The 24297-nt window shown below is 40.8% G+C and overlaps 1 protein-coding gene across 1 annotated transcript; it reads left to right on the plus strand.

The window, feature by feature from the left end:
* Positions 1-2492: 2492 nt before the first annotated feature.
* SLC30A8 (solute carrier family 30 member 8) lies at positions 2493-23461 on the plus strand. Its single transcript, XM_051778501.1, has 8 exons — positions 2493-2572; positions 10770-10978; positions 14884-15030; positions 18687-18840; positions 19305-19494; positions 19888-19993; positions 22202-22336; positions 23316-23461. Exons 1-8 carry the CDS (start codon positions 2493-2495, stop codon positions 23459-23461), a joined length of 1167 nt encoding a protein of 388 aa, XP_051634461.1.
* The last annotated feature ends 836 nt before the right edge of the window (positions 23462-24297 follow it).

The raw sequence follows: 24297 nt of genomic DNA on the forward strand, positions 1-24297 counted from the left end.
AAGAAAAGAAGTAATCTCACCGCAAAATGGATCACTTCCTATCCATCAAGTAACTGCAACCTGAAGATTGCTGTATTTGAGCATCCTTGCAAGCAAAGCCTGAAGAATGCTCAAAAGGGGGGACTGTTGCAAAGCAGTTTAAATTTAGTAGTAGAATGGCTAAGGCTTAAGTAAAAGGGGAGGCCTAGAAAGCAACACATTACAGTAGTGAGTTAAGCAGCAGCCTTGTTCGTGGGAATAGAATGTACTGAAGAAGTAGAAACAATAATCAAAAGATGTAGTCAAGCATGTACGTAACGATTTGTACCTTAGATGTGGTAAGGGTCTGTTAAACAGTTCTAGGGGGGTAGGACAACTTAAGCAGATTTATGATTAAAGTAGATGATTGTTAATTGTTATAAACTACTGCACCTGGGTTGCTATAGAAACTGTAATTGTTTTAGCCGTGAGAATACATGTGAACTTGTTTGTGTATAAAAGTTGAACTGAGAACGAGGGTCGTCGGAATCCTGACTTGGGGCGTTAGCCCGCAGGTTCCCGGGGCCCCGAATAAAGCACCCATAAACCGGCACTCTGTTGGTTTGTGTCTCTGTTTACGGGCAACAAGGGTACTTAGACCTGATACTTCAGCATAGCACCTTAGAAAGGTTGCTATGTAAATCAGGTCCTAGGCCAGGTTTATTTTTCAGGCATCTCCAGTCTGTGACAGGATGTTGCTGTTTGGTAATTTCTAAAGGAAAGATGAGTTCAGAAGCTCAGAGAGACACTGTAATAACACTAACATTGATGGGAAGAGGAGCCAGCAGAAGCCCTTGTTGAGCATGAATTATAAGCCTTTGTCAGGTTCCAGGGTGCACAGCTGGAAAGGCCATCTTCTTTTTCCTGCTTTACTCCCTCTTGGCAGCAGAATAAAATTTCTACTTAATGGCCTTTCTGAGGTGGTAAGAAGTGTGGTACTTCTGTTTTGTAAGATTTCTGCAAATGCCCTGGGTCCACACTATTCACCCTTCGATGCGAGTTTCTTCTCAAACCAGCCTTGCCAGCATTCCACATTGTCAGGTCCAGCAACTTTAAGTGGCAACAACTTTAAAAAACATTAAAGACCAACCTTCTAATGTTCAGAAGGAGTTAGGAAGTTCCAGACATGAGTCATAAAATCGATCTCTTCCACCAAAGAGACTAATAAGGGTGCATAGGTGAGTATAAGCACCTGGGAAAAGGCTCTCGAGGAAAGAGCATTAGAGAGGCAAAGATGATAGCACATTGTGGAAAAAATCCATGTATTTCTGCTGTGGCTGTTCATAAAAGCACCCGAGATACAGTCAGCTACTTGGCTCACAGGTTCCAGGGAAATGTTCGCACAGCTGATATGCAGGAGGCAACATGTGGATCTCTGATGACATAAACCCACCTTTTGCATTTATATCATGTACAAATGTGCCCCCCGCCCTCATGAATCTCAGACAGAGTATGTGTTCTGTGAACTGGTGGAAAGGAGGGGAGATCCCAGCTCATCATATCCACATTAGGCTACCCATGGTAAAAAAGACTGCAGAATTTAAGCGCGGCCCCCAGCATTTGCTCACTGCCTAGTGCTAATCTCTTCTGTGAAGGCTGTGCACAGGTAGGGATCTCAATGACAGTCTGTTTCTGCCGAGAATATAGTAAAACACAGACAGCACCGGTGCAAAATTTCCCATTAGAGCTGAAGTGAATGTCTGATGTCAGGCTGTGAGAAAGGTGAGGCTGGAGGTCTTCTCCCCTCCAGGGACTGTGGCTGTTGACAGAACTAACAAACTGAATAAAGCAGAAATAACAACCTGCAGTCCTTCCTGCTGAAATAAAGATTTCAATAACCTGTGTTGCAAATGGCAATAGTAAGCAGTCTCTTCTGTTTCAAACCATTAGGAGATAATATGACAGGAGTAGAAATCAGTCTTCAGAGCAACTGCTTACGTTAAAAGGCTTGCACAAAGCTGGAGTGATGGAGGTTTGCTTTCCTCACAAGCCAAGGAAGCAGAAAAGCAAACAGGGGTTTGACTGTTTCCAGGCAAATGGGCTGTTTTAATCACCTTCCTTCTCCCTTTCTGTACGTCCATACGAGCGTGTGTGAGGACTTTGATGTGTGCACGCTGTGCTTGACCCCCAGCCCACGACTGCTAGAGCACGCACCCACCGCGTGACCAAAGAGCATATCCAGCATCAAACATGGAGGGGAAAAAAGAAAAACAAGGAGTGAGGCCTGAAACATCCAATCTGCTGTGCTCAGCAAGTTACTGGTTGTTATGGTAGTGACGCCACCGGGACTAGGAAAGCAGCTTTCTCTCGCAGTGGGATTATTGAGAAGATTATTAAAACATTTTCATTTAAAACTATTTGGCAGAGACTTCTGCATAAGTCAAGAGGACATTTCTGCCCATATCTTCTTCCAACAGAGACAACAGAGTTTAAGGGGGAAAACAAAAACAAGCAAAACCCCATCGACTTTCCTTATGGCTACCAAAAAGGGCCTTGAAAGAGCTTGTCTTGTGAGCGAGAGGGACACCAAGAAGTACTCCTTGGCCCTAGACAGGTAACACAACTCTTTGTTTCCTTCACTGCCATTTCTGTCTCTGAGCAATAAGAGATCACCAATCTGCTGAGGGACTGCAGGAGTTAAAGCCTAGAAAGTTTTACAGTGTATAAAGGGAGTATCTTTTACTACTTTCAAAATGTTTTGTTTGATTTTTTTCCTTCCCAAACTTTCTTATTAAATGTTTGAAGCATTTACTAGACAGCAGTCTGATGTGTCTGCATATGTGATGGATTGAACCAATCTACTGTTGAAGCAAGTGTCTCCTGCTATGTATTTTATAAGCTTAGTAGATTTATTGTAGGATGCAAAACCTCATGGATTATGCTGCAATTTTAGGTTGAATTATAATCATGCTATTGACACCGTGTTTGATTCAAAGCTCCTTCATGCTTGAATGTCTAAATTATCCATTTGGTTTGAAAGAAAGGCGATGCTTTATTCCCTTGGATGGTCTATTGGACTTAGAGCTGAAGTACCTCTCATGTGCCAGAGATCTTGTGAGTAAATGCTTGTTTGAGTGAAGAAAGATCCTCTGAAAATGTAAGATATCCTGTAGCTTGGGTTAAAAAATTAGTATAAATGTCCATCAGAAAATAGTTTTGCAGTTTAACTTATTTTCATTCTTCCTTTTGACTCAGACCAGAAAGTGTTTTTAAAAGAAAATAGCTGCTCAGTTACAGCTTAGCACCTCTTGACATTTCCATTATCTCATTGGTTTTCAGGTTATTTATTGCCTGGCTCTCTTAAAAAGCGTGGGACAGAAACTTGGCGTAAACACTGTCAGTTCCAATGGAAATCTGTCTCTCCATGTTCTTATACTGGGGTCACTGCCATCGTATTTTAGTCATTTGAATGTCTGGGTTATTATTTAAATATTACTATGTGGCTCCATAAATATACATGGCACTGTCCAAAATGACTTTTGTGGTAATATTTATATTTCAGAAAGATCCCATATGATTCTGCAGTTCATTTTAGTTACTGAAGACTCTCGGAGTTTTTTTGAAAGTTTGCAGTTTTGTGATTAGAGCTTCAGTGCTTGAGGTCCTTTGGTCTCTCACCACCTCTGGACACCAAGGACAATTCTGGACAAATCCTGAGACAGGGGCAACTGTTAGGCTGCCTTCTGAGGAAGCCCTTGGTTTCCCTGGATCACTGGTAACAGGGAATATTCCTGGTAAGAAGAGGGGTAGGATGCACACTGGGGGAAAGAATACCTGGCAGCTGATCCTCCCCTCTGAGCTGACTCACCTTCTGGAGGAGTTGATTTGTTTCTGATAATTATTTCTTAATTTAGGGTTGAAGTTAGTTGGGGTGAATTACTGCAGCAATTGCAATTGTTGGGCTGATGGCTGCAGCTACCTCCAACAGCCCCTGAGCTGGAGGGCTGGTCCCAGGAGGGTTCCCCAGTAGCAGTCCTGAGGTGGCTGAGTGATGGAGCTCTCCAAAATGAGGAGGACTTGTCATCCAGCCATGTGGCTTTTGTGCTGCACCTCCATTTGGCTTTTTCTGTCAGATGAAATCTGATTAACTGTACAATCTAATTAGTCTGTCCATTCCCAGAAATAACCAGAAACAGGGACTGAGAGCCAGTCTCCCTCCTTTTGGGAAGAGCTGGCAGCCCAGGGTTAGTCCTGCTCCCCATTACAACCCAGAAGTGCAGGTTGCCAGCCCAGCTACCTGAGGTGCCAGCCCAGTGACCCAGGGTGCCAGCCCACGGGCCAGAGCCAACCCATCAGGGCATGCAGCCCACTGGGCTTGGGCTTACACAGACCAGCTGCCTGCACAGCTTCAGGTGTCTTAAGCTGATCAGTAGCAATAAGCTCATTTAGCCTTTGGTATAAATTAACACATTTTTCCATTTCCCATGTGTAGGCTTAATGAACAGCTCTAATGCTTTCTACAGACTTTATTTTGCATACAGGTTGCATATTTCTTTGCCATCCTCCAGCTTCTTTCTTTTTGACACGTGCCATCATTACGATACACATGGAACAAACTGGTTTTATCTTGACCATGTGAGTAGGAAGCCTGAAAGCAAACCCCTTTCCTTGTACTCAGGGCTGGAGGAGGGTATTTTGCACATGCCAGGCCTTCTGTAGTCACTAGCAGATTTGGGTGCATTGAGGTTTCCCATGCTTAACTTGAAAGGCTTACAAGGGGACGGGCTTTAACTGAGCCCTCTGAAAAACAGATCAGTTGTAAGCTTGAAGAATAATTCACACTGGAAAGGACCTCAAGGAGGTCTCTGGTCCAACCTCCTGCTCAAAGCAGGGTCAGCCAAGCCATTGAACAAGGTTGCTCAGGGCTGTCTCTGGTCAAGTCTTGAAAAAAATCTCTCAGGATGGAGGCTGCACAACCTCTCTGGGCAATCTGCTCCCATACTGAATTAACCTCACAGTCTTTTTTCTTTTTTTCCTCATATTCAGTCTGAACTTGTTTCACTTTATGACCAATGACCTCATTCTTCCTCCATGCACAGCAATAAAGCTCCATCTTCTCAATAGCTTCCTCAAAAATATTGGCAGGCTGCAGCCAGGTGCTTGTGGAGCCACCTTTTCTCTAGACTGGACAAGTCCAGTCCCTGCAGAAGTGCTCCAACCTTTAACCATCCTAGTTACCCTCTACTGAACCTGCACCACTTTATTGATCTTTCACATTAGGGACACCAAAACTGGAAACAACATTGTAGATGTGGTCTCACGAGTCTGTCTGTCCCATGTGCATTACTTTTGATTCATCCACCCCTGTAAAATTTCAGAAGGCTCCTGTTGACCCCTTCCTCCAACCTGCTTATGGCAGCCTTGTCCTCTAATCTATCAGCTGCACCCTCAGGTTGGCATCATCTACCAACGTGACCAGGTGCACTACACCTCCTCCTACAGGTAACAGACAAAGACATTACACAGGATGGGTTTCAGGAGAGGAGACCACTTCCCACCAGCCTCGAGGAAGGGTATGAACCATAATGATAAAAGGGTCTGAAGCTGAGCGCTCAGAACCTCCCGCTTCATGCAACAAGTGTTGTCTGTAAGTCATTCAAAGAGATATTTGTATCATCTCTCTTTAAATTAGGTCTGAACTAGGTGTCTAAGATGGTTTTCCATGGTCTTTTCACAATCAGTTATAGTGGTAAGAGAGATAAGTTTTTCCAATTATTAGCCATTTATTATGCTATTTTTTTATTTATTATCACCTATCTAGTGATCTAGATAACCACTTATCACAGTCTAGATAATAGCTCAACCAAATTCCTGAAGTTTCCAGGAATGAAGACAGGCCAGATGATTTTATTTCTTGCTGGCAATAGATCAGTGTAATATAAAATCAGTGAATATTCAATATCCCACTTCATAAATCTGTGAATTTACCTCTGATTGTGCCAGTTATACTGTGAACTAGATTTTGGCTTGATTCAGCATGATTTTCTGAATTTCTGATTATGTCCTTTATATGTCATTATAGTGGGAATTTGAATACCATCACACAGTGAAACTCAAGGCTTTTAGTCTCAAGGTTTTGAGTTTTATTCTGTCTCTGAGACAAGAGAAAAAATGAGTGGGGAACAATTCTGAAAGCAAAAAAAGATGTGTTAAAACCTTAGGGCTTGTCTTCATGCAAAAGTTTTAAGACAGGGCATTAAGGTGACCCGTAGATATTGCTGCCTATCAGTCTTAGGCTCATGGTTGATTCCTATCTGCCAGGCTCATACCAATAGGCAAAAGTTTGAAGCAAGCCTGGGAGATGATTTCTTCGGGTAAAGAGTGATTTGTATAGCAAGCACGTAGGGAATATTTTCTTCTTTTTTTGCCTTCCTGCAGGCAATGTGAAAACTCTTACGAGATCAAAGAGTCCTCATCAAATAAAGGCTTTCCACCACTCATTATGCTTTACAGAAGTCAATGCTTAGGAAAACTGTAGGTGTTTTTCATGACTTCTGAAGTGTTTTAGCTGAGGGCCCTGTGGTTATATCTCCTTTGTACTGGCTTGCCAGCTTGTCCCAGTAGCACATAGTATTTTAGCAGACTCAGCAAAAACAATCCCATCGCCTTTGCCCTCCTGTTGGTAACATTAGGACCCTGTAGAAAGGACTAATGTCTAAGACTGTGTCTGCCCAGTACTGGCCACATGCCATCTCTATTATGCCCACTTCAATTATGGCCACTTCATCTCAGAAAGAAAATTAGAACGAAGATAGTAAGTGGTATGAAACAGAAATTAAATGGTTAGGGCATCAGCTCAGAAAATTGATAGTTCAGAGGTATAACAATGATACATAAAATCATGAATGATGTGATGAAGGTAAACAGGGAATAGTCATTCATTATTTCTAACAGTACAAGAACTAATTAAAATAGCAGGCAGACAGCTTCAGAGTAACAAAGGATGTATTATTTTTACACAAATCATAATTAAATTGTGGAACTCAACACTTTCAAGTCAGCTGGGTTTGTGGAATAAAGATCTGTAAAGGGCTGTTAGACAGGAGCTCTGGTTCAGCCACCTCCCAGCCTCCAGATTTGTGTAGCTGGGAAGCAGTCCCTCTCTGGACATGTTCATTTTTGGTTCTTTGTCCTTATGTATTTCCTTCATGGTCATGACAGAGTTTGGATACTTGGCTACATACACCTTTGGTTTATCTCCGGGCAACTACTGCTTTACTGTTTTGCAGAAGGAAATTTACTGACAATACATTTATATATATGGGGCCAGGCCCTCAAAATGTGATTAAATAAAATAACCAAGGCGCAAATTCCCAATTACTAGACATCTAAATGTAGGCAAATATATAAATATTTGCATTTATTTTGTACCCACAATAAGGAAAATGAGAAACTGGACAGCCGGGCTATTAACAGGGTCTTAAATGCCTTGGAAATATTGAAAATCAAAATCAGAATTGTGCCAGAATAAGGGAGGTGACTGTGGTTTTGATAAATTTTGCTCTGAAGGCAGTTTCATTATCCTTTCAGGCACCAGAAAATTACTATTTTCCCTTGTGAAGGAGATGATCTCCTGTGGGAAGTACAGTGATTCCAAATTTTGCTCTTTTGACTGGGGAACTCATAATGGTCTAGGAGGATGGCAATTATTCCCATCAGCCTGCAGATCAAGGTACCCAGCAGATCAAGTGAAAACAAACAAAAGGAAGTTGTAATAAAAAGCTGTTGCTAATGATTTGTGTGGAATCTGCACTATGTATTAATATTTTTTACTTTCCCCCTTCTGGGCATGACTCAGTAGGAGCCTTTCTGTGACATTCCCCTGACTATCTTTTTTACAAAGAAAAGAGAATTTGAAATGGAGAAAAGATTATTTTTTTAATCTGTGACTCTGTAATGTGCAGGTGCAGAGATCTGATACTCAAAGGCTACATCTCGCTCTAACACACTCTGAAGGGGTTTCTGGTTTAACAGAGCTGATCTTTGCACCTTAAGCTTTTGATTCACACTTTTATAAAATTACCTCTTAGATTCTTTTAATTAGTGGCAGGCTGCTTTTGGAAGAGAAAAATAATGCACAGGAGCTGGCAGGAGTTTTTGCAATTCATCAGGCCAGATGCTGTTCTGTGAGTTCAGTGAATGCTCACCACCTCTGGCAACTGGGGCACTTTTATTTAGGTGCCCTTTAGACAGAAAAAAGTGACATTTGTGGGTTTATGTTTTCTCTGTTTGCTTTTGCATCTGTCCAACAATATCTGTGGATAGTGCTTTCCTGCCCCTCTGTGATGCCCCAAGGTTTGTTAGCTGATAAAGAGACCTGAAGATTAAAAAAAAAAAAAGGGAGGGGGATCACAGAGCAACCTATTTTGTTAACAGCAAGGAAAGGATTTGGTGGCTCAGAAATATGCAGCTGCAATTTTGCCATCCCTGCCCTGACAGGCTGTTGAGCTGATCGTGACTCATGTAATTAAGATGATTTTAACATTTAATGCCAGCTGATGAAAATTGAGGTAAGGGGAAATTAATTTTACATGCAAACTATAGAAAAGCATTGGAAGTTAACTCCAGAGAGAGATCACGATAAAGAAAATCTTGCCTGCCCTGATCTCCAGGGGAGAGTGAGAGAACTGCAGCATTTTATTCAGCCATCTGGAAGGAATTAATTTGTGGTACCTTCTGTGTCTAATTCATCAGGAAAATACTGTACAAAAGTGACACATGAGGACCCTGATGAATGTAAAACTAAAGGACTGGAGAAGGACTGGCTAGTGGGGACCCCAGCTGCCAGACAGGTAGCCCGTTCCCCAGACAGCCCAGCTCCCATTTATTCATTGTTGTGAGGAAAATAAAGAAAAATGCTGACAAAAGGACTAAGAAAACTCACTGTCTCCAAGCACCAGGCATTAAATCTGACCAGTTGCTCTTTCACACAAGCTCCTCACATACAAGGGGAATCAGTCGCCTTCACTGAGCAAACAGAGACCACATGCTAACCAGGCTGGGAAATGGGCTGACTCAGGGGAATGTTGCATCCTTGGAACATCTCAATAATATTTACAAAACCAAATCCACACTGATTATCTACAGTTGCAGGGCTTGGCTGCCAAGGTGGGTCAGCTTTTCTCCTTTTGCCAGCACCTCTGTGGTGCTGGTGAACACAAAAGGCCAAGGCATCCATAGCTCTGCAGGTGCCTTTGCCTCCCGCCCATTGGTGTGGGGCATCTGGCAGGACTTCAGACCCGCTGAGCAGCTGCAGCCCTCTCAGGCTGCCCATAAAAAGCAGCTGGAAAAAGCTTGTGATTTCAGTACTGTTTTTTTCTTGACATTGACTACTGCAGGTTGGCAGCCACCAGCTGATTTCTTTCCAGCAAGATTTTAGGCATCTTGACACTTCAATGATAAGAAACACTACAGATAGTCACTTGGATCCATCTTACTTCCTGGACCACAGGTTTCCTTCACTTAGCTGAAGAAACAATTCTTCTGTGTCCCAAAGGAAAGTCTGAAGTCAGAATGGGGAAAAGAGGCTGTTATTACTGGGGTAGCTAAGCCCAGTCCCACATCCTGCCTCCAGGCTAATTTCAGACTTGAAATAAAGCAGTGGAGTTTGCTGTGTTCCTGGGTAGGCCCTGCACATCCAGACCTCAAATAGCTGCAGCTCATGGTTATATGGATGTTATGTATGTGCATCTCAGCAGAATTCACCTTCTGATGCCACAGTCCCAATACACGATTATCACATCAGGAGTAGCTCTGGCAACAAATGTTTTATCTGAAGAGATGTAATGGTTTTCAGTCGAGCTTTCTAGGACAGAGTGAGCCTTTGGGTTTTTCTCAGTTGAAAGGTAAAGAGAAGGGAACGTCCTTGCTCACCAAACCACCCTGGTGGCTCCCCTGGGACAGTCTCTGGGTTACTTTAGTGAAAGCCCCAGATGTCATGGCAATCCAGGAGCTCCCACAGTTGTAATGCAATGGCCTAGGACCTCTCTATCCCCACTATGTATTTGCTGTGCAGGAACCCTGACAGGGACAACACTGAAGCTTTTTGGCAGAGTAGATTTGGCTGGGAAATCACCTTGTGATGAAGAAATGCTTGAAGAGCCACTTCTACTGAACTTCTCACTATTCCATGAAAGCGGTGGCACAAAGGGGTCAGCATACTATGAAAAAATTATTGCTTTGATTTTTTAAATACCTTTGAATTTTCTATGCTCAGGTTCTGCAGGAATATTGGTAGTTTTTGTACATATCTGGAAATTTGAGATAAAATAGTTCTGCATGTAAAGAAAGGAGAGAAATATCTTTAGCCATTTATATTTGAGAAAAAGTTTTTATTTTTTTACTGGTCTACCTGACAAAGCTATTGGGAATAAAATCCTGAATTTTTCAGTAGAATTGTCTCCATGATATGCTGAATTTGGTAACTATTCGCATGAGGTACGACTTTTTGAAAATCATATGGTGTGCAAGAAATACACAGCCTAAGAAAGCCACCCTGCATTTCATAAACTGCTAAATGATGTAGGAGAGCCCAAAGAGCTGGGAAACACAACCAGAGCAGTCATTTCATGTGCAGCTCCCTCCCACAGAGACCTGCTTGTGCAAGCAAGCCTCTTCTGTGGCCTGTGCTGCTGTTCCCAACTCTGCTTTTATCCTTTGAAATTAATTACATAGTTTCTGGGTCTGCAGGGCTAGAAGCCCAAATAACCAGGGTTTTTCTTTTTTAACCTCTGTTTCTTTCTATCCTGAAGGATGAGCTGGCTTCAGAAGAATTTAAATGAAGACAGGCAGCAGCAGGAAGCAGAAGTTGCTGAAGCTAATCCAGCATATCACTGTCACGGCTACTCACAGGCCTATGAGAACAGAAAGAGGGAGCAGCATCAAGCCAGGAGGAAGCTCTGTGTAGCATCAGTAATTTGCATCTTCTTCATGATTGCTGAGATAACAGGGGAGTATGTGTGTTCAAAGAGAGCTCAGTCTGGTGCCCAGCACAGCCACATTCATGCCTTCTCTGTACACTGTGCCTGCAGGGACCCACAGTGCACAGAGGTGAACCCACCTGGGATTATATAAACCTCCTTTGTCACCAGTCATTAAAAGAATCATGGGGGAGGGGTGTGTGTGGGGGTGTTAAGTGAAATTATCAAAGTATCTTTATATATTCATTCAAGGATTGCATCTGGGTAGGAATACAAAGATCAGTTAATAGCCTGAACTGTTCTCCCAGGTCTTTAAACTTGACTAGAAGTGACTAGCATGTCTAAGCATCATGTCACAAAAGGTTTCTAATAAACTGGATTTTTTTTTTTTTTAAAGATTAAAGGATTTTACATATTTATCTCGGCCAACAAGACTCAGCATTGATGAAGGTTGCTAGCAGTATAATCTGATAATAAATGCAAGAATCTTCACAAAATCCAGGGAAATCCAGGGCCAGATTTGCCATCTGTTTTTCTACAGTTAAGTCAATGTATTTATATCGAGCACGTTTATCTTTTAAATTGGCCTGCTGGTGTGTCTCTGGATCAATGGAAGATTATTCCCCCACCTAATTAGCTTTCACTTCTGGACCCATCCTACAATATCCAGTATAAGTATTTGGCTTGCTCATACAGCATTAGCTTTCTTTTTGTCCCACTGGTCTGCTCTCTCCATGGATTCTGTGATATTTATGTCCACCTAATAGTTCTTGGCTCTTTAACTTGCCCTTCTCCACAGTGAGGTGAGGTAGGGAAAGGCATGAGGAATCCCACAGACTTTTGCCATATGTGCTCCAGGAAATGTAACAAAAATCAGCCAGGAAGGCCTCTGAAACCCATACTTTCCTAGCTCAGGGACCTCTGGAGCCCCATGAAAATGAAAGAGAAAAGCTTTGTCTTCCCCACAGGTGAGAAGTGGAGGCACTGAAAGAGTTGTTGCATTTCTGCCTTCTCCCCTGGCTGCCAAACCCAGCAGGGACTTCTCAAACTATTCCCTCCCATGCTCTCCATCTGCATGAAGCCCTGTTGTTTGTAGGTCACGTGCATTTCCCCCGTGAAAACCCATGCATATTGCTAATCCCCATGCAGTAATTTCCAGTGCCAGAAGTAATGCATTATTAACAAAACCATATAATCAGTAGGCTTAAGTTTGGTGAATGCAGCAATGCTAGAGGATAATTGGAAGGACAGATGATATGTTAACTAAATGTTTCATTTTGCTTAATGAATCATACAGCTTTTTTGCAGTGACAGCTTAAGTAACAGGCTTGAAGACCATTTTGCTTCAGACCATTAAACTTTGACAAACCAGTTATTAACTGCAGTTACAGACAGCACTCTATGGAGATTTTTGTAATTATGAACCATACATTTAATTTTTTTAATCATTAAGCAAGACTGCCTCTGCCTGATGATTGACCACTGAGTGACTGACAATTTCTACTGCTTGTGGTATACAAAGCTATAAACATCCATTGTAGGGAATAATAAGCCATAAAGGCCCCTTGTTGGGAGTATTGATACAGGGCAGTAAAAGCCTATAACTATTACACAGGCTTTACTCTTGAAAGTAAAGGATATGTTCCCCTTCCTTCTACTCTAAGGGTAAACAGCTTCTGCGGGCATTATTATGTTAAACAGAAGAAACAAAACTACATCCCTCTCAGAGAGGTTGAAACGTTGTGCTTCTTTGAATGCCTAGGTATTTCCATGATATTTTTGCTCAAGCCATCTCTGCTTGCCATTACTGCTGTCCCAGAAGAGCTGAGCCTGATACACTAACTGTCCTTGAAAGACAATCATCTTCCATTCTTCTAAAGCAGACCCATCACAATCTCCATAGATTTGGAGATATCAGTCAAACCAATAGCACCTAATGTAAAGCCCTGATATGAAAGTAGTTTCCAAAGATTTTTAGTGGCTACGGACCAAACGTGGATTTCAAAGTACTTCATTTCCATTTGGGCACTAGAAAGAAAGACAAACCCTGCTTGCATCCTCATGTCAGAACAGAATATAAAGACTTGACCAAGTTGCTAAGATAAGCAGACTGAGATCTCAGAAATTCACCCAAGGCATTAGTTACACCAACAATACATAAAGTAAAAATTTGCAAACATTTTTCAAAGGCAGAAGGCTAGAAGCAAGCTTTTGAGAAGCAAGCTTTTGTCCCACAGAATATGGAAATTCAATGTCTAAAATGCGATGGGGTTTTGCATGCAGCTTGTGTTTTACATATTTGTTTACTGAAAGATAGCTGCTGCCTTGGTTGTTAACATCTGTGCACTGTGAGACAAGCCTTCTTCCTTTTGCTATGCAAAACTGCCTCCCACTTGAGAGTGAAAGTCTAAGACCTGTGTCATGACCAAAAAGTATATGTGTATTTATACCTGTGCATGTCCTGGGAAATATCTGTTCTGCTGAATTTACTGCAAGGAATGAGGTGCCCCCAGATTCTGCAGCCATGCTTACTCCCTTCTGGGAAGTAACTTTCAGGCAGTTGTAAATGGGAGGCAACGGAGAAAAATAATATATGCCTTATATGCGCAAAATACATTCTCCTGTGGTGACAAAACATATGATGTTTGGTATTCTAATCTAAAATCTGCATACAGGAGGAAATTTAACAGTCCATCCTGCTGGCATGAAGACCTTGCATCTATAAGGAAACAAGAGATGTGCCTACATGTCCCTTTGACAGTGGTATCCTGCCAAAGGTTTGAATGAGTCATTTTACCAAGTTTGTCAGGACTCATTGATTCTCTTATGGATTGTGGTTAGGAGAAATGGGTGAGCTGAAATTAATTAAATGACTGAAGAATGGAAATGTATTGCCAAATGCAGAAACTAGATATTTTGGCTCTATTATTTCACATTTCCATTTTTCTACATTTGCACTCTGATGAAAAGATTCTCCTGCTGTAATGAGTTGGCAGGACATGTAATGAGTCCTGCCTGTGATCCTTGTCTTCTCCTACAGCCACCAGCAGTGGGGATAGTTTAGAACAAACTTTTAGTTCATCTGGGTTTGCCCTTCGCTCTGAGACATGGTTAGAAGAATTTGGCAAAACAATGATATTTGGCTTAGTGGGTAAAAGAAATGTGGATTACAATAACCTAAAATGGTTTGAATTTTGTGTTTGGGGTTTTTTCTTTAGAATTCACATAAAACCCAACCCTGGCAAAATAAAATTATATTCAGCCACATTTTTTGAGCTTTAGCAGGAAAATTAAATCATGCATTACAGATGCAAAATGATAGATTAGTCCTGAAAACAGAACATTTTTCTCCATGCCCTCACTAAAATGGTTAGTTGTTTATCACAGGCCTTCTACTGGGACCTTTCCATGTATTCCTGTTTTAGTGTTGCCTGTGACAAATAAACAGTCAGGCATCCAGCCACCCAAACCTCAGGAAGAACATGCATATTTTCCTATAACAAATAGGAAATGAATCCCATAAGCTACATCTCTGAATGTTTGTACATACATAAAAATATCAGTGTTCTGTGAAAAGATAGTGGGACAATACTGGAAAAATGATTCCTAATACAGCTTTTCATGAAGAAATCTAAAATATACTAAAATAGTCACAGTAAAACAGTCCAACAGTAAAATAACCACAGAACTAATGTATCACAACTCTTAATGTTCTTAGGTCTCTCTTTCTCACAAAGAAATTTGGCTTATGTGTTTCTATTAATTCATACCTTTTATTACATGAATGAGGTAGAAAACGAAACGATCTTTGAAGTGGTTTGAGTCTTGTGTATGATGACTGAAAATTGAGTGTTCCATCTTATTCCCAGCAAAGCAGGTCTTGAGTCTGATCTGGTTGACTCAAACTTCTGACCAGAGCGATGATGCGGATGTGTGTTTCACACAGGTGGGCAGATCGCCGGGAGCCTGGCGGTGGTCACGGATGCGGCACACATCCTGGTGGACCTGACGAGTTTCTTGATCAGCCTCTTCTCACTGTGGCTTGCCTCCAAACCTCCTACCAAACAACTAACTTTTGGGTGGCACCGAGCAGGTAGCAAACATCTCACAGTATGGACATGTGGAAAGGGAAAGGTAGATTATCATAACCAGGGGCTGGAAAACGTGCTGATGTCCAACACAGTTCTGCAGGTATTTAGAGACAGCACACTAATGCTCTCAAAGCCCCCAGGACTCAAGACAAACAGCAAGACAGTGAGCTTCAAAGAAGTAAAGAGCATCTCTTATCTACAAGTGTGTCTTTCAGATTACTATTTACTATAGTTTTGGGCTGGTGCTAGCTTTGGCTGAGGTAACAGCAATTTCCCTCATTGAATTGAGTGTGAGGAGGACTAAGCCCTCAATCTGTAATGATAGAAACACAAGTTTCTATCAAAGCAGTGATACCCATAAAAATGAAGGTTTCCTCTATTTATAAAGAAAATTATTAAATTATTTTAAAAAGTCAACATTACATTTGTAGAAAAGTGAGATCCTTTAGCATTTACCCTTTTCTAGATCCTCTCTCTGCAATTCTCTTTATCATTGCTTGTTTTTATCAGATGCAAACACAGGCAGATTTTTAACATACTCTACCCTTAACCAAAATCAATACTTTTACCAATGACACCTAATATCAAAAGCCCGATAATCAAACACAAGTGTTTTTACAAAGACAAGACACCAGCAAAACATTAACCATGAGAAAAAGTTTCTCGGAGTATGAGTCTGTTCAAGATTTAGACACCTAAATACCAATGCTACATATACACGAGCACATATAAATACAGGGTCTGATACAGTCAACAGAAATGTAGACTCCATTCAACTGCATAAACATAGAAGTCTAGTGCTACGTCCCTAGAATGTCTGTCTTATGCATGGGAATGGCAGCTGTCGCACAAGTCCCGCAGGAGACTGCACAGGATACCAAGCACAAGACCAGGGCATCTCAAATGTGATCAGACACTCATAGTTAAGAAACTAGTATGTGTTCCCAGTCAGCCAATGGAGCAATCACCATTAATTTGACATCCATTGTTCATAAAGGTAGCTTAGCTCACACCTGCAGGCAGACATTTCAATTTAATTGTCTCAGTCTGGAAGTGAGTCTCCTGCTGGATGTCTTGGGACTCAGTTTAGTTGCTTGTATGTGGATGATTTGTGCTTTTTGAAATCCAGCTGCCACTCCAGAAGTCTATGAATAAATTATACACCTTGTGTTAAGCCATACATGGAGATGCCAATGTGTCTCAAATGACTTTAGACACCTGTGCACCCGAACCAAGGACTCAGATGATAAATACTGAACATCAAGGATGTTCAGTATGAAGGCCCAGAAGCAGCTTCTGGCTCAGGATGTCTGTAGGCCAAGGTTGTTTGTAGCCACAGAAAGTACCAGGGAAGACATATGCCATGCTCATCCTGTCTTTATGTAGCTCCCTAAGTATATTCTATCAACTCTGCTGGAAACAAACTGGGTGAGAGGGAGGTTCAGTATTACTCAAGCACTGCTGGTATTATAGAGACAACACACAGCTGAATTTTGCAGCCTTAGAGAACTACTACTTACCATCAGTAAATCATTCATTACTTTTTGTGTTTATGCTCTCTTAGCCTGGGGGAAAAAAAGTGAGAGACTTCTCTCTTGCTGATGTAGGCAGGTTCAGCCACCTCATGTAACTTCATCCTCAGTCTGAATTATATTATTTCTTTTTCATTGCAATGCAGAAGTTCAAAATCAATCCTTTCTTGCCTTTTTGTATGCAAAGAGAGCCCTATATCAAATGTTAGAGGCTACTTAATTGCATTCCATGATTGCTATCCTGTTTCTTGCTTATTTTCTCAGCTATATTTCCAGTGTAATATGCAGATGGGTACCTTAATAGAGTAGCCAAGGGCAGTCAGGTGACAAAGTCACTCTTCACTGACTACCAAGGTCTTACATGTGCAGCCCTCCACGATACTGGAAGCTGTTTGTTCACTGCTTCTCTCAGACTGATAGATATTGCCATGAAAAGACTGTATGACACGGTTCAGGTTTAGCAGAGGCCATGTGAATGCCTCCTGCCCTCCAAGCCAGAACCAGTGCAGCTACTTTCAGCAACATAGATTGAAGCACAAAATTGAGTAAGACTGATAGTGTGAGCCAAACCTACTTCCAGGTACAAAAACTCTCTTGCACCTCAGTTTCCCTCTGCTATGATTCACAGATTCCCACACAATCCTACACTATTGTTTGCTGTACTCTGTTAGTGATAGTAGTTCTAAAGAAATTTACCTGAGAACTGAGTGCTGCTAAACTGGTCTGTAAACTTAGCTAAACTTTTGCTAAGATAACACATTGAAAATTAATATGTATTTTCACCTATGTAGGTAAAGATGAATTCTAACATATTCTGTTGTGGAGGATATGCACACATCCACACAGATATGAACACAGGTGTTCATAAAAGCTGTTGGCTGCTTTCATGCCCATGACAGCACAGCCATCAACACCTTCAGTTGAGCCAAATTTGCACTTTCAACCTGTAACCTGCAGAAAAAAAATTGTATGCTTTATTTGAGCTTCTCTCTATTTTTAAGCAACACTAGATTCCCCTGTCAGTGCATTTTCATTTGTTATTTGCCAGTTTTAGAATAAAATGGTTATTTGATAAGTATTTGGAGCCTGGACTGCTGCAAAAGGGGTGACCCTCATAAAAATATATTCAAAATCATAAGCTGTTTTCAGGGATTGTTAGTGGAATTCTGTGCAAATGCTTTCTGGCTATCTACTTCCTTTCACTTTACTATGAGCTTTCATTTTCCCTGGTACTCTCTCAGTTGTGCTCACTTACCCATTCAAGTCACATGGCAATTACTAGTCCCACGTCCTATTAGAAGCATGCTGCACATTCATGTGCACTTCCCTGGACCTCTTCTATGGCAGTGCAATAAAAGGTGGCCTTGGGGACTGGATTTATTTGAGCCCAACTCAGAGCCAATAGAGACAAAATTAAATTTTGCTGCCCCAGGGAAAAAATAACTTCTTTTGTTCTCATCACAGCTGGTGGCACAAAAATGATTTTGTGGCATTGGCAGGACGAGTTCCAGGATAAGTTTTGCTGGCAGGACCTCTTTGGGGGCTGTTACTGCTTTTCTCAACTGTGAAGTGATAAGAAGTGTGCAGAAAGAGGGGAAGGTAATGGACAGGGATTATGTCTGCCAGTGGGTTTGAGTGAACTGTGGCTTTCTCCTTCCCTCTGACTTCTGCTCCTGTGATCAAGATAATCTTGTTGGGGAAGGAGGGCTGGTCTTTGGAGTTTTCACACCACACTATCAGGGCCAGGAAACTACACAAGATTTGCTCTTTTATCCTTCCTTCTCATTATAGTTCTTTTTGCTCCTACCAGAACTGCCCAAATGATCTTTTTCATCTCTCCAATTTCTTTGAATGACACACAAACCAAACACTGAAAAGGAGCCAAAAGTAGGGGCAGGTAGAACAGGGTAAGGCTATCACATGCATAAGGTTGCCCTGGGAAGTCACTGGATTTACTATGACCAGAAAGGGGTTTAGCCCATTCTTTGTATGCATTCTCTGCCAACATACAAGAAGCCAGTCTCCTGGCTATAAAGCTCAACAAGTCTGGAACCATTACCATCAACCTCTTAAAATTTCTTGCATTTCTGTTCTGACTGTTAAAATCAGATTGTTTTAATTCCTAGAAATTCTGGGAGCTTTGATGTCTATGATAATTGTCTGGATGGTGACTGGCGTGTTGATATATTTGGCTAGCATGAGGCTGCTACACCCTGATTACGATATTGATACTACAGTGATGCTCGTTACCTCTGCTTTTGCCGTGCTCGCCAACATCCTGTAAGTTATTTTGTTTTCCTCTCCATATAATATTTGAAACTTGAGCCTGCTGCTGTAATTCAATAAAAAACTATATAGAGACATTGGCCTCAAAAATATTAAGTACTTATGATGTTCATGAGGATATGGAAAGGAGCAGAGAAGAGAGATCGTGCTTCTCATTGAAAGTTGCAGTTGCTCTCCTACTTTCTGTTAGCTACCACACTGAGAAGGCAAAATTCCAGGAAAAGATTAATCTCCATCTCGCTTTTTATTCGATGTCAGAATATTCAAGAACTCTGTAGAAAATGAGGTCTCATTAATTACCCTGTTCACAGACTTTCTTGTTTGTATGTATTTCTACCTAATGTGTCAGATTTTACCGTTCAGCATTCAGAAGTGAGAGGGGTGATGATGCGTGTGACATCACTGCTTTCAGAGATGCAGTATATCCGCTGGTATTTGCAGCTTTACATCTCTTGCAGACTAAGCCTGATTCTGCACCAGACCGGCCACGGGCACAGCCACGGGGCACAAACCAGGGAACACGTGTCAGCCCCTCGAGAAAAGCCAGCTCTGAGCAATGTCAGCCTGCGGGCAGCCTTTGTGCATGCCGTTGGAGACCTATTCCAGAGCATTAGTGTGCTAATTAGCGCACTTATCATCTTCTTTAAGGTTAGTTTTATTAGTTCACTTGCCTTCCTTGCAATTAAGGATAAGTGTTACTTTCACAGCATTGTGACACCGGGTACTCTGTAAATATTTCCTCTGTCTTAATGATACACATTGTAATTTAGTCAAAGAGAACTATACTTGGGAACTGAAATGACTGTTGAGAGTGTAACACTTGCTTCTTAGTGTTCCAAGCGGATACTTCAGTGTCTCTCCACTTTGTCGTTTGTAGCACCTTCATTTTCTGTACTGAGGCTGAGGCTCCCTGACAAAGGAGGCCAGCACTCATTTTGTACTAGATGAATTGAATATATTATTTTTTGATATTAACTAATTAAAAATTCCAATAACAAACAAAAATGAAATTAACAAAGTGATGTGTTCATATTTTTCTAGCCAGAATACAAAATAGCTGACCCAATCTGCACATTTGTGTTTTCCATCTTTGTTTTGGCAACTACCATCACCATTTTAAGGGATATTTTGATTGTGCTAATGGAAGGTAGGACCTGATTCCAGAATCAATAAACTTATATTTTGGGTTTGTTTTCTTCTATCTCTTTCTCCATAATGCTTATATGTGCTGAAAAATTATAATAACACACTTCTACATCAGTTTCCAATATTCTTAAGATTCTGATCATACTTTAAACTACTTTTAATTTTAGTCAAAACTGTAAAAATCAGTGTATTGGTGTTTTGCTAATGAGCTCTGAGTTGCTTTTGTCTGTCGAATGTGTAGCATTGCTTTTTATCACCATTTTGGCATATGAGATGCCTACTCACCTCATTCATTGTGTATTTCCTTTACTTGTGTGAAATAAAAGTCTTTGTGGAAAAAAAAAAGAAAAGAAAAAGACTGTGCCTTGAACTGTTTCTGTTAAATGGATTGAGTGCAAGAGGCAGAAGTTTGAAAGATTTTTAGTTACACCAGTCTAGAAAAGCAAGCTATTGGACCTTCCCAGTCATGTTCAAGTGCACTGGAATAGACAATTCTCGGTACATCAGCAGCAAGAAGAACTAAGCTTAGCAATATTTAATCCTGTCAGCTATGGGCTTGAACATTTGATTTGTAAGGCCAAATGACTTGAGCATTCACAGAGGCATGTTTTTGCCTTCCTCACACTGAATAATATAATGCAACCTCTTTCTCAGCCATGAAAACAGAAGGATTAAAGGGAAAAGTAGCTCTAATGGTGCAGGTTTTTAATGGATACTCAGTATGACTGTCTGCATGGCTATTTACTTCTCTCTTTCACTTTGCATCTACTTTTGTTTCAAGAAATAATGTTTCCAATATTGTTTTACAGTAAAGCTTCATTCTAGCGTTGTTTTGCTTTCAGTGATTGTGAGATAGAGATACATCCATGTAGAAGTGTACCTAGACAAGAGTGCAGCAACTGGCTGTATTCTGGCTGTCAAAAAATCAGAAGATGTCTTCATTACTGAAAAAAAATCAAATTACCAGGAAGGTCTGGCAACCCCTGACACCTATGAGTCTCTTTCTCAGCAGCGACTCCCAGCTTCCATAAGCAGTGCTGACATGCCAAAATCACAGTGCTCTGATCCTGCTTGCAGCAAGACCTTTTACACTGTCCTCCTGGAGAGGGCTCTGAAACCAGGCTCCTCTCTCCTAAATAGCATTCTGCCCAGAATTTTCTGAAGACAAATTGGATGTTGGAGCTGGCGCTGGAGGTGGCTCTTATGCATCCAGCCTTGTCCCAGACCATCAGCTCCACAGCCCCTGTGACTGACTGTGTCAAGTAGGCACTGACTGTCTGTGGTTTTCTGTAAAAGAGCATGAGCATGTCAGCTCATTAAGTCAGTACTCCATATAGCATATCATTCTTGTAATAAATGGATAGGACAAAGCATACAACACTGAGGTCATTGACAATTATAAATAAGTATCAGTTAAGGTATGAAAGACAAAATTAACCAATACTGTGTTCATCATTATTTTACTTCATAACTGGTGGAATTAAAAATATTTTTCAGTTTACTGATCCAAGCAGATCATGATGAGCATCCTAGCTCATAGCTGCTCACATGCATTTGCAAATTCCCAGGCCTCACTCCAGGGATTATGTGTTGTTAAACTTCTTATTCAAATTTGGACTTAAATTAAACTCTGAATTTCATGTTGCAACTCATCCTGTCACAATTGTACTCACTCTGAATGATGGTCACCACCATCATGTATTGTAAGAAGGCTTGTCTAGGAAAACAACCACTGGCTACTCAATAACTAGACCTGGGATCTAATCTCACTTAAGATTCCTGAGTCAAAACATTTTAATCTTTACATTCACCTTTCCTTCCCTGCTAAATAGATGCTTCTCTATTGTGTGAATGTATTGAGGACAAAATACCCAGAGGTGTTCAAGTGATGCCATAGAATCTGCACTCACAAAATATGTTGGTGCAAAACTAGGACATGTTCTGGTTAAATAGCTCATCCTATGTAAACTAAACCCTCAGGGTATCTCCTAAAACATGCATGAGTCTACACCTTCCACGGACAAGTGTATAACAAGGGATAGGATTAAATAGCACAGTGAACTCTGAAATAGATGGGCTTTCAAAGCATTAAATATTTTTATAAAAATTATACATCTTAAGTGAATAAAGGTTCATGATGCATTTTCCTCTATCAATCATCATTTCTATTCCTTAAAATATTCTTTTCCCATCAATTTCTCCTTTTCAGGAACATCAAAAGGATTTGCTTATGATGAAGTGAAAGCAAGAATTTTAGCAGTTGAGAAAGTGGAGTCTATTCACAACCTTCATCTTTGGTCTCTGACAATGAATCAAACTGCTCTGTCTGCTCACGTTGCCGCAGGTCAGTAAATTTCTGTAAGCAGGGAGTAAGTATTCAGCTGCTGCCTAGTAAAGGTCAGTCTTTCCTGATTTGGATGAAACTGACTGTATATCAGTTGCTTGTTAAAAAACTTGGCATGATTTTGTTGGAAAAACAAAACCAACAACAATAACAAGAAAAGCTCTCAAATCCTCCTCTCGGAAAACTTGCCAAAACAACAGGGACCTCTACTTAGTCCAAAATTTGAAAATTACAGAGGCTGTGAAGCAAGGAAGTAAACCACAAGGTATTTTCAGACTGTATTTTTTTCACAAATAGATTCTGGAGTGGATTTGTCAAACTTGAAAACTGTTGATCCCTATAACAAAAACTTACAGGGCAAATCTGCATTGCAGATGCATCTCTAGTCATAAAACAATCTTTAAACATAGTTTGGAATGTAGAGAAAACTCCATGGGAATAGTTAAGATTATAAAATATTTTTTAAACTGTAATTCTTATCCCAGTTGACAAATTGTGCACTACCCAGATCAATTTTCTCATCCATATGTTTGCTTTGTATATATTAAGGTCTATTTAAGAAAAAAAATCCACCTGTGTTTGGCCAAGGACAGGTTCAGTGGTGAAGTTCTCCATGGTGTCCCTACTTCCCAAAAACAGAGGGTCTATCAGCCACCCAAATCACTTGGCACTGCTGCTACTCTTTGACTGGATGAACTAATCTTTATTAAGTATTTCTGCTTTCCTCCAATCTTCTGCCAAACTGAATTTCTATGGTGATTACTCTTAGCTTAGCTCTTGCCAAAAATTGCATATTCCAACCACATTTGAATGAACAATCTTTTGCTGACATGGAGGTTCCTGAAAGAAGGATAAAAAGGACAAGAAACACTTCTCAAACAAACTTCTTGGTACAAGTTTCTGTCAGTAAACATTTACTTTTCTTTAAAGTATTATAAAAATGTATGTATTTTGATTATTTTCTGCTTGCTATCTATAGCAGACACAACGGACAGCCAGAAGATTTTGAGAGATATTACCCAAGCCCTATTTGAGCACTACAGCTTCCACTCCATCACTATTCAGATTGAATCAGGAGAGGATCAGAAACAAGACTGTATCTTCTGTCAAGAGCCCAGGGACTAAAGGGAGCAGTACTCTGTGCCAAATAATGATTACCCCTCTTACAGGTCAATGGAGACTATATTTGCTGGTTTATGTAACTGATTAACAACAAATGGCAATTAACTGACATAACAAGCCCTGCCATTGCAAGCAGTGCATGGTCCTTTCATTGCTGGTATCATCTACCATGAGAGAACATGTATTGGATCCATCCATCAGCCAGATCGCCTGTCCATCAGCAGTTTCTTTCAACTACAAGGGAAATTTCTAAATTATTCTTGACTAAAGCAGCAGATTGGCACTAAAGCAACACTTAAAGAGTGGCTGTTTGTAATTAAAGGTAACAAAAAAACTAATCAACCTTCAAATTACCAACAGACCAATTATCACAAAGCGTAATGAAATGTACTTTTAGTATTAGCAAAGCTCAACAAATTACCACAAGGGATGAAGGGAAAGAAAGTGATGGTGGCATGTGCTTTCCCTGCTTTTTGGCAGACACTCCTCTTCCTGATACATGTAAGTATCAGATGTGTACCATGCTCTGCAGCATGGATCACAAGAGTATTTACTCCATTAACATTTGGCAAATAGGTCTTTGGTTTTTTAGCTAGCCCTCAGACAAACTCTTTTCTGCCAGACATGAGCAGTATTCTCTACTATCAAGACAGCCCATAACTCATATAGCACTGCATCAAGATGAGTTATGATAGAAGATTTGAGGTGGACTTTTGCGTGTCTGTGTCACAAGGTACCACTGAGTCATGACAATAAAACAGATCAGGTGCTCTTAAAAATGAAAAAATAATTATGGCAAGGGAAGAATGGGGCCCATTATGAACATCCTGTCTAGTGTC

Source organism: Manacus candei, unplaced genomic scaffold, assembly GCF_025592945.1.
Source record: "Manacus candei isolate 608988 ecotype Guabito, Panama unplaced genomic scaffold, ASM2559294v1 h1tg000013l, whole genome shotgun sequence".
Classification (NCBI taxonomy): domain Eukaryota; kingdom Metazoa; phylum Chordata; class Aves; order Passeriformes; family Pipridae; genus Manacus; species Manacus candei.

Bases quoted from the DNA above. Each gene is read 5' to 3' on its own strand.
- SLC30A8 (XM_051778501.1), top strand. From the start codon at position 2,493: ATGGCTACCAAAAAGGGCCTTGAAAGAGCTTGTCTTGTGAGCGAGAGG. The intron at 15,031-18,686 runs GTAGCAAACATC...TTTAATTCCTAG, and splicing joins TTTTGGGTGGCACCGAGCAG to AAATTCTGGGAGCTTTGATG. The intron at 19,495-19,887 runs GTTAGTTTTATT...ATATTTTTCTAG, and splicing joins CACTTATCATCTTCTTTAAG to CCAGAATACAAAATAGCTGA.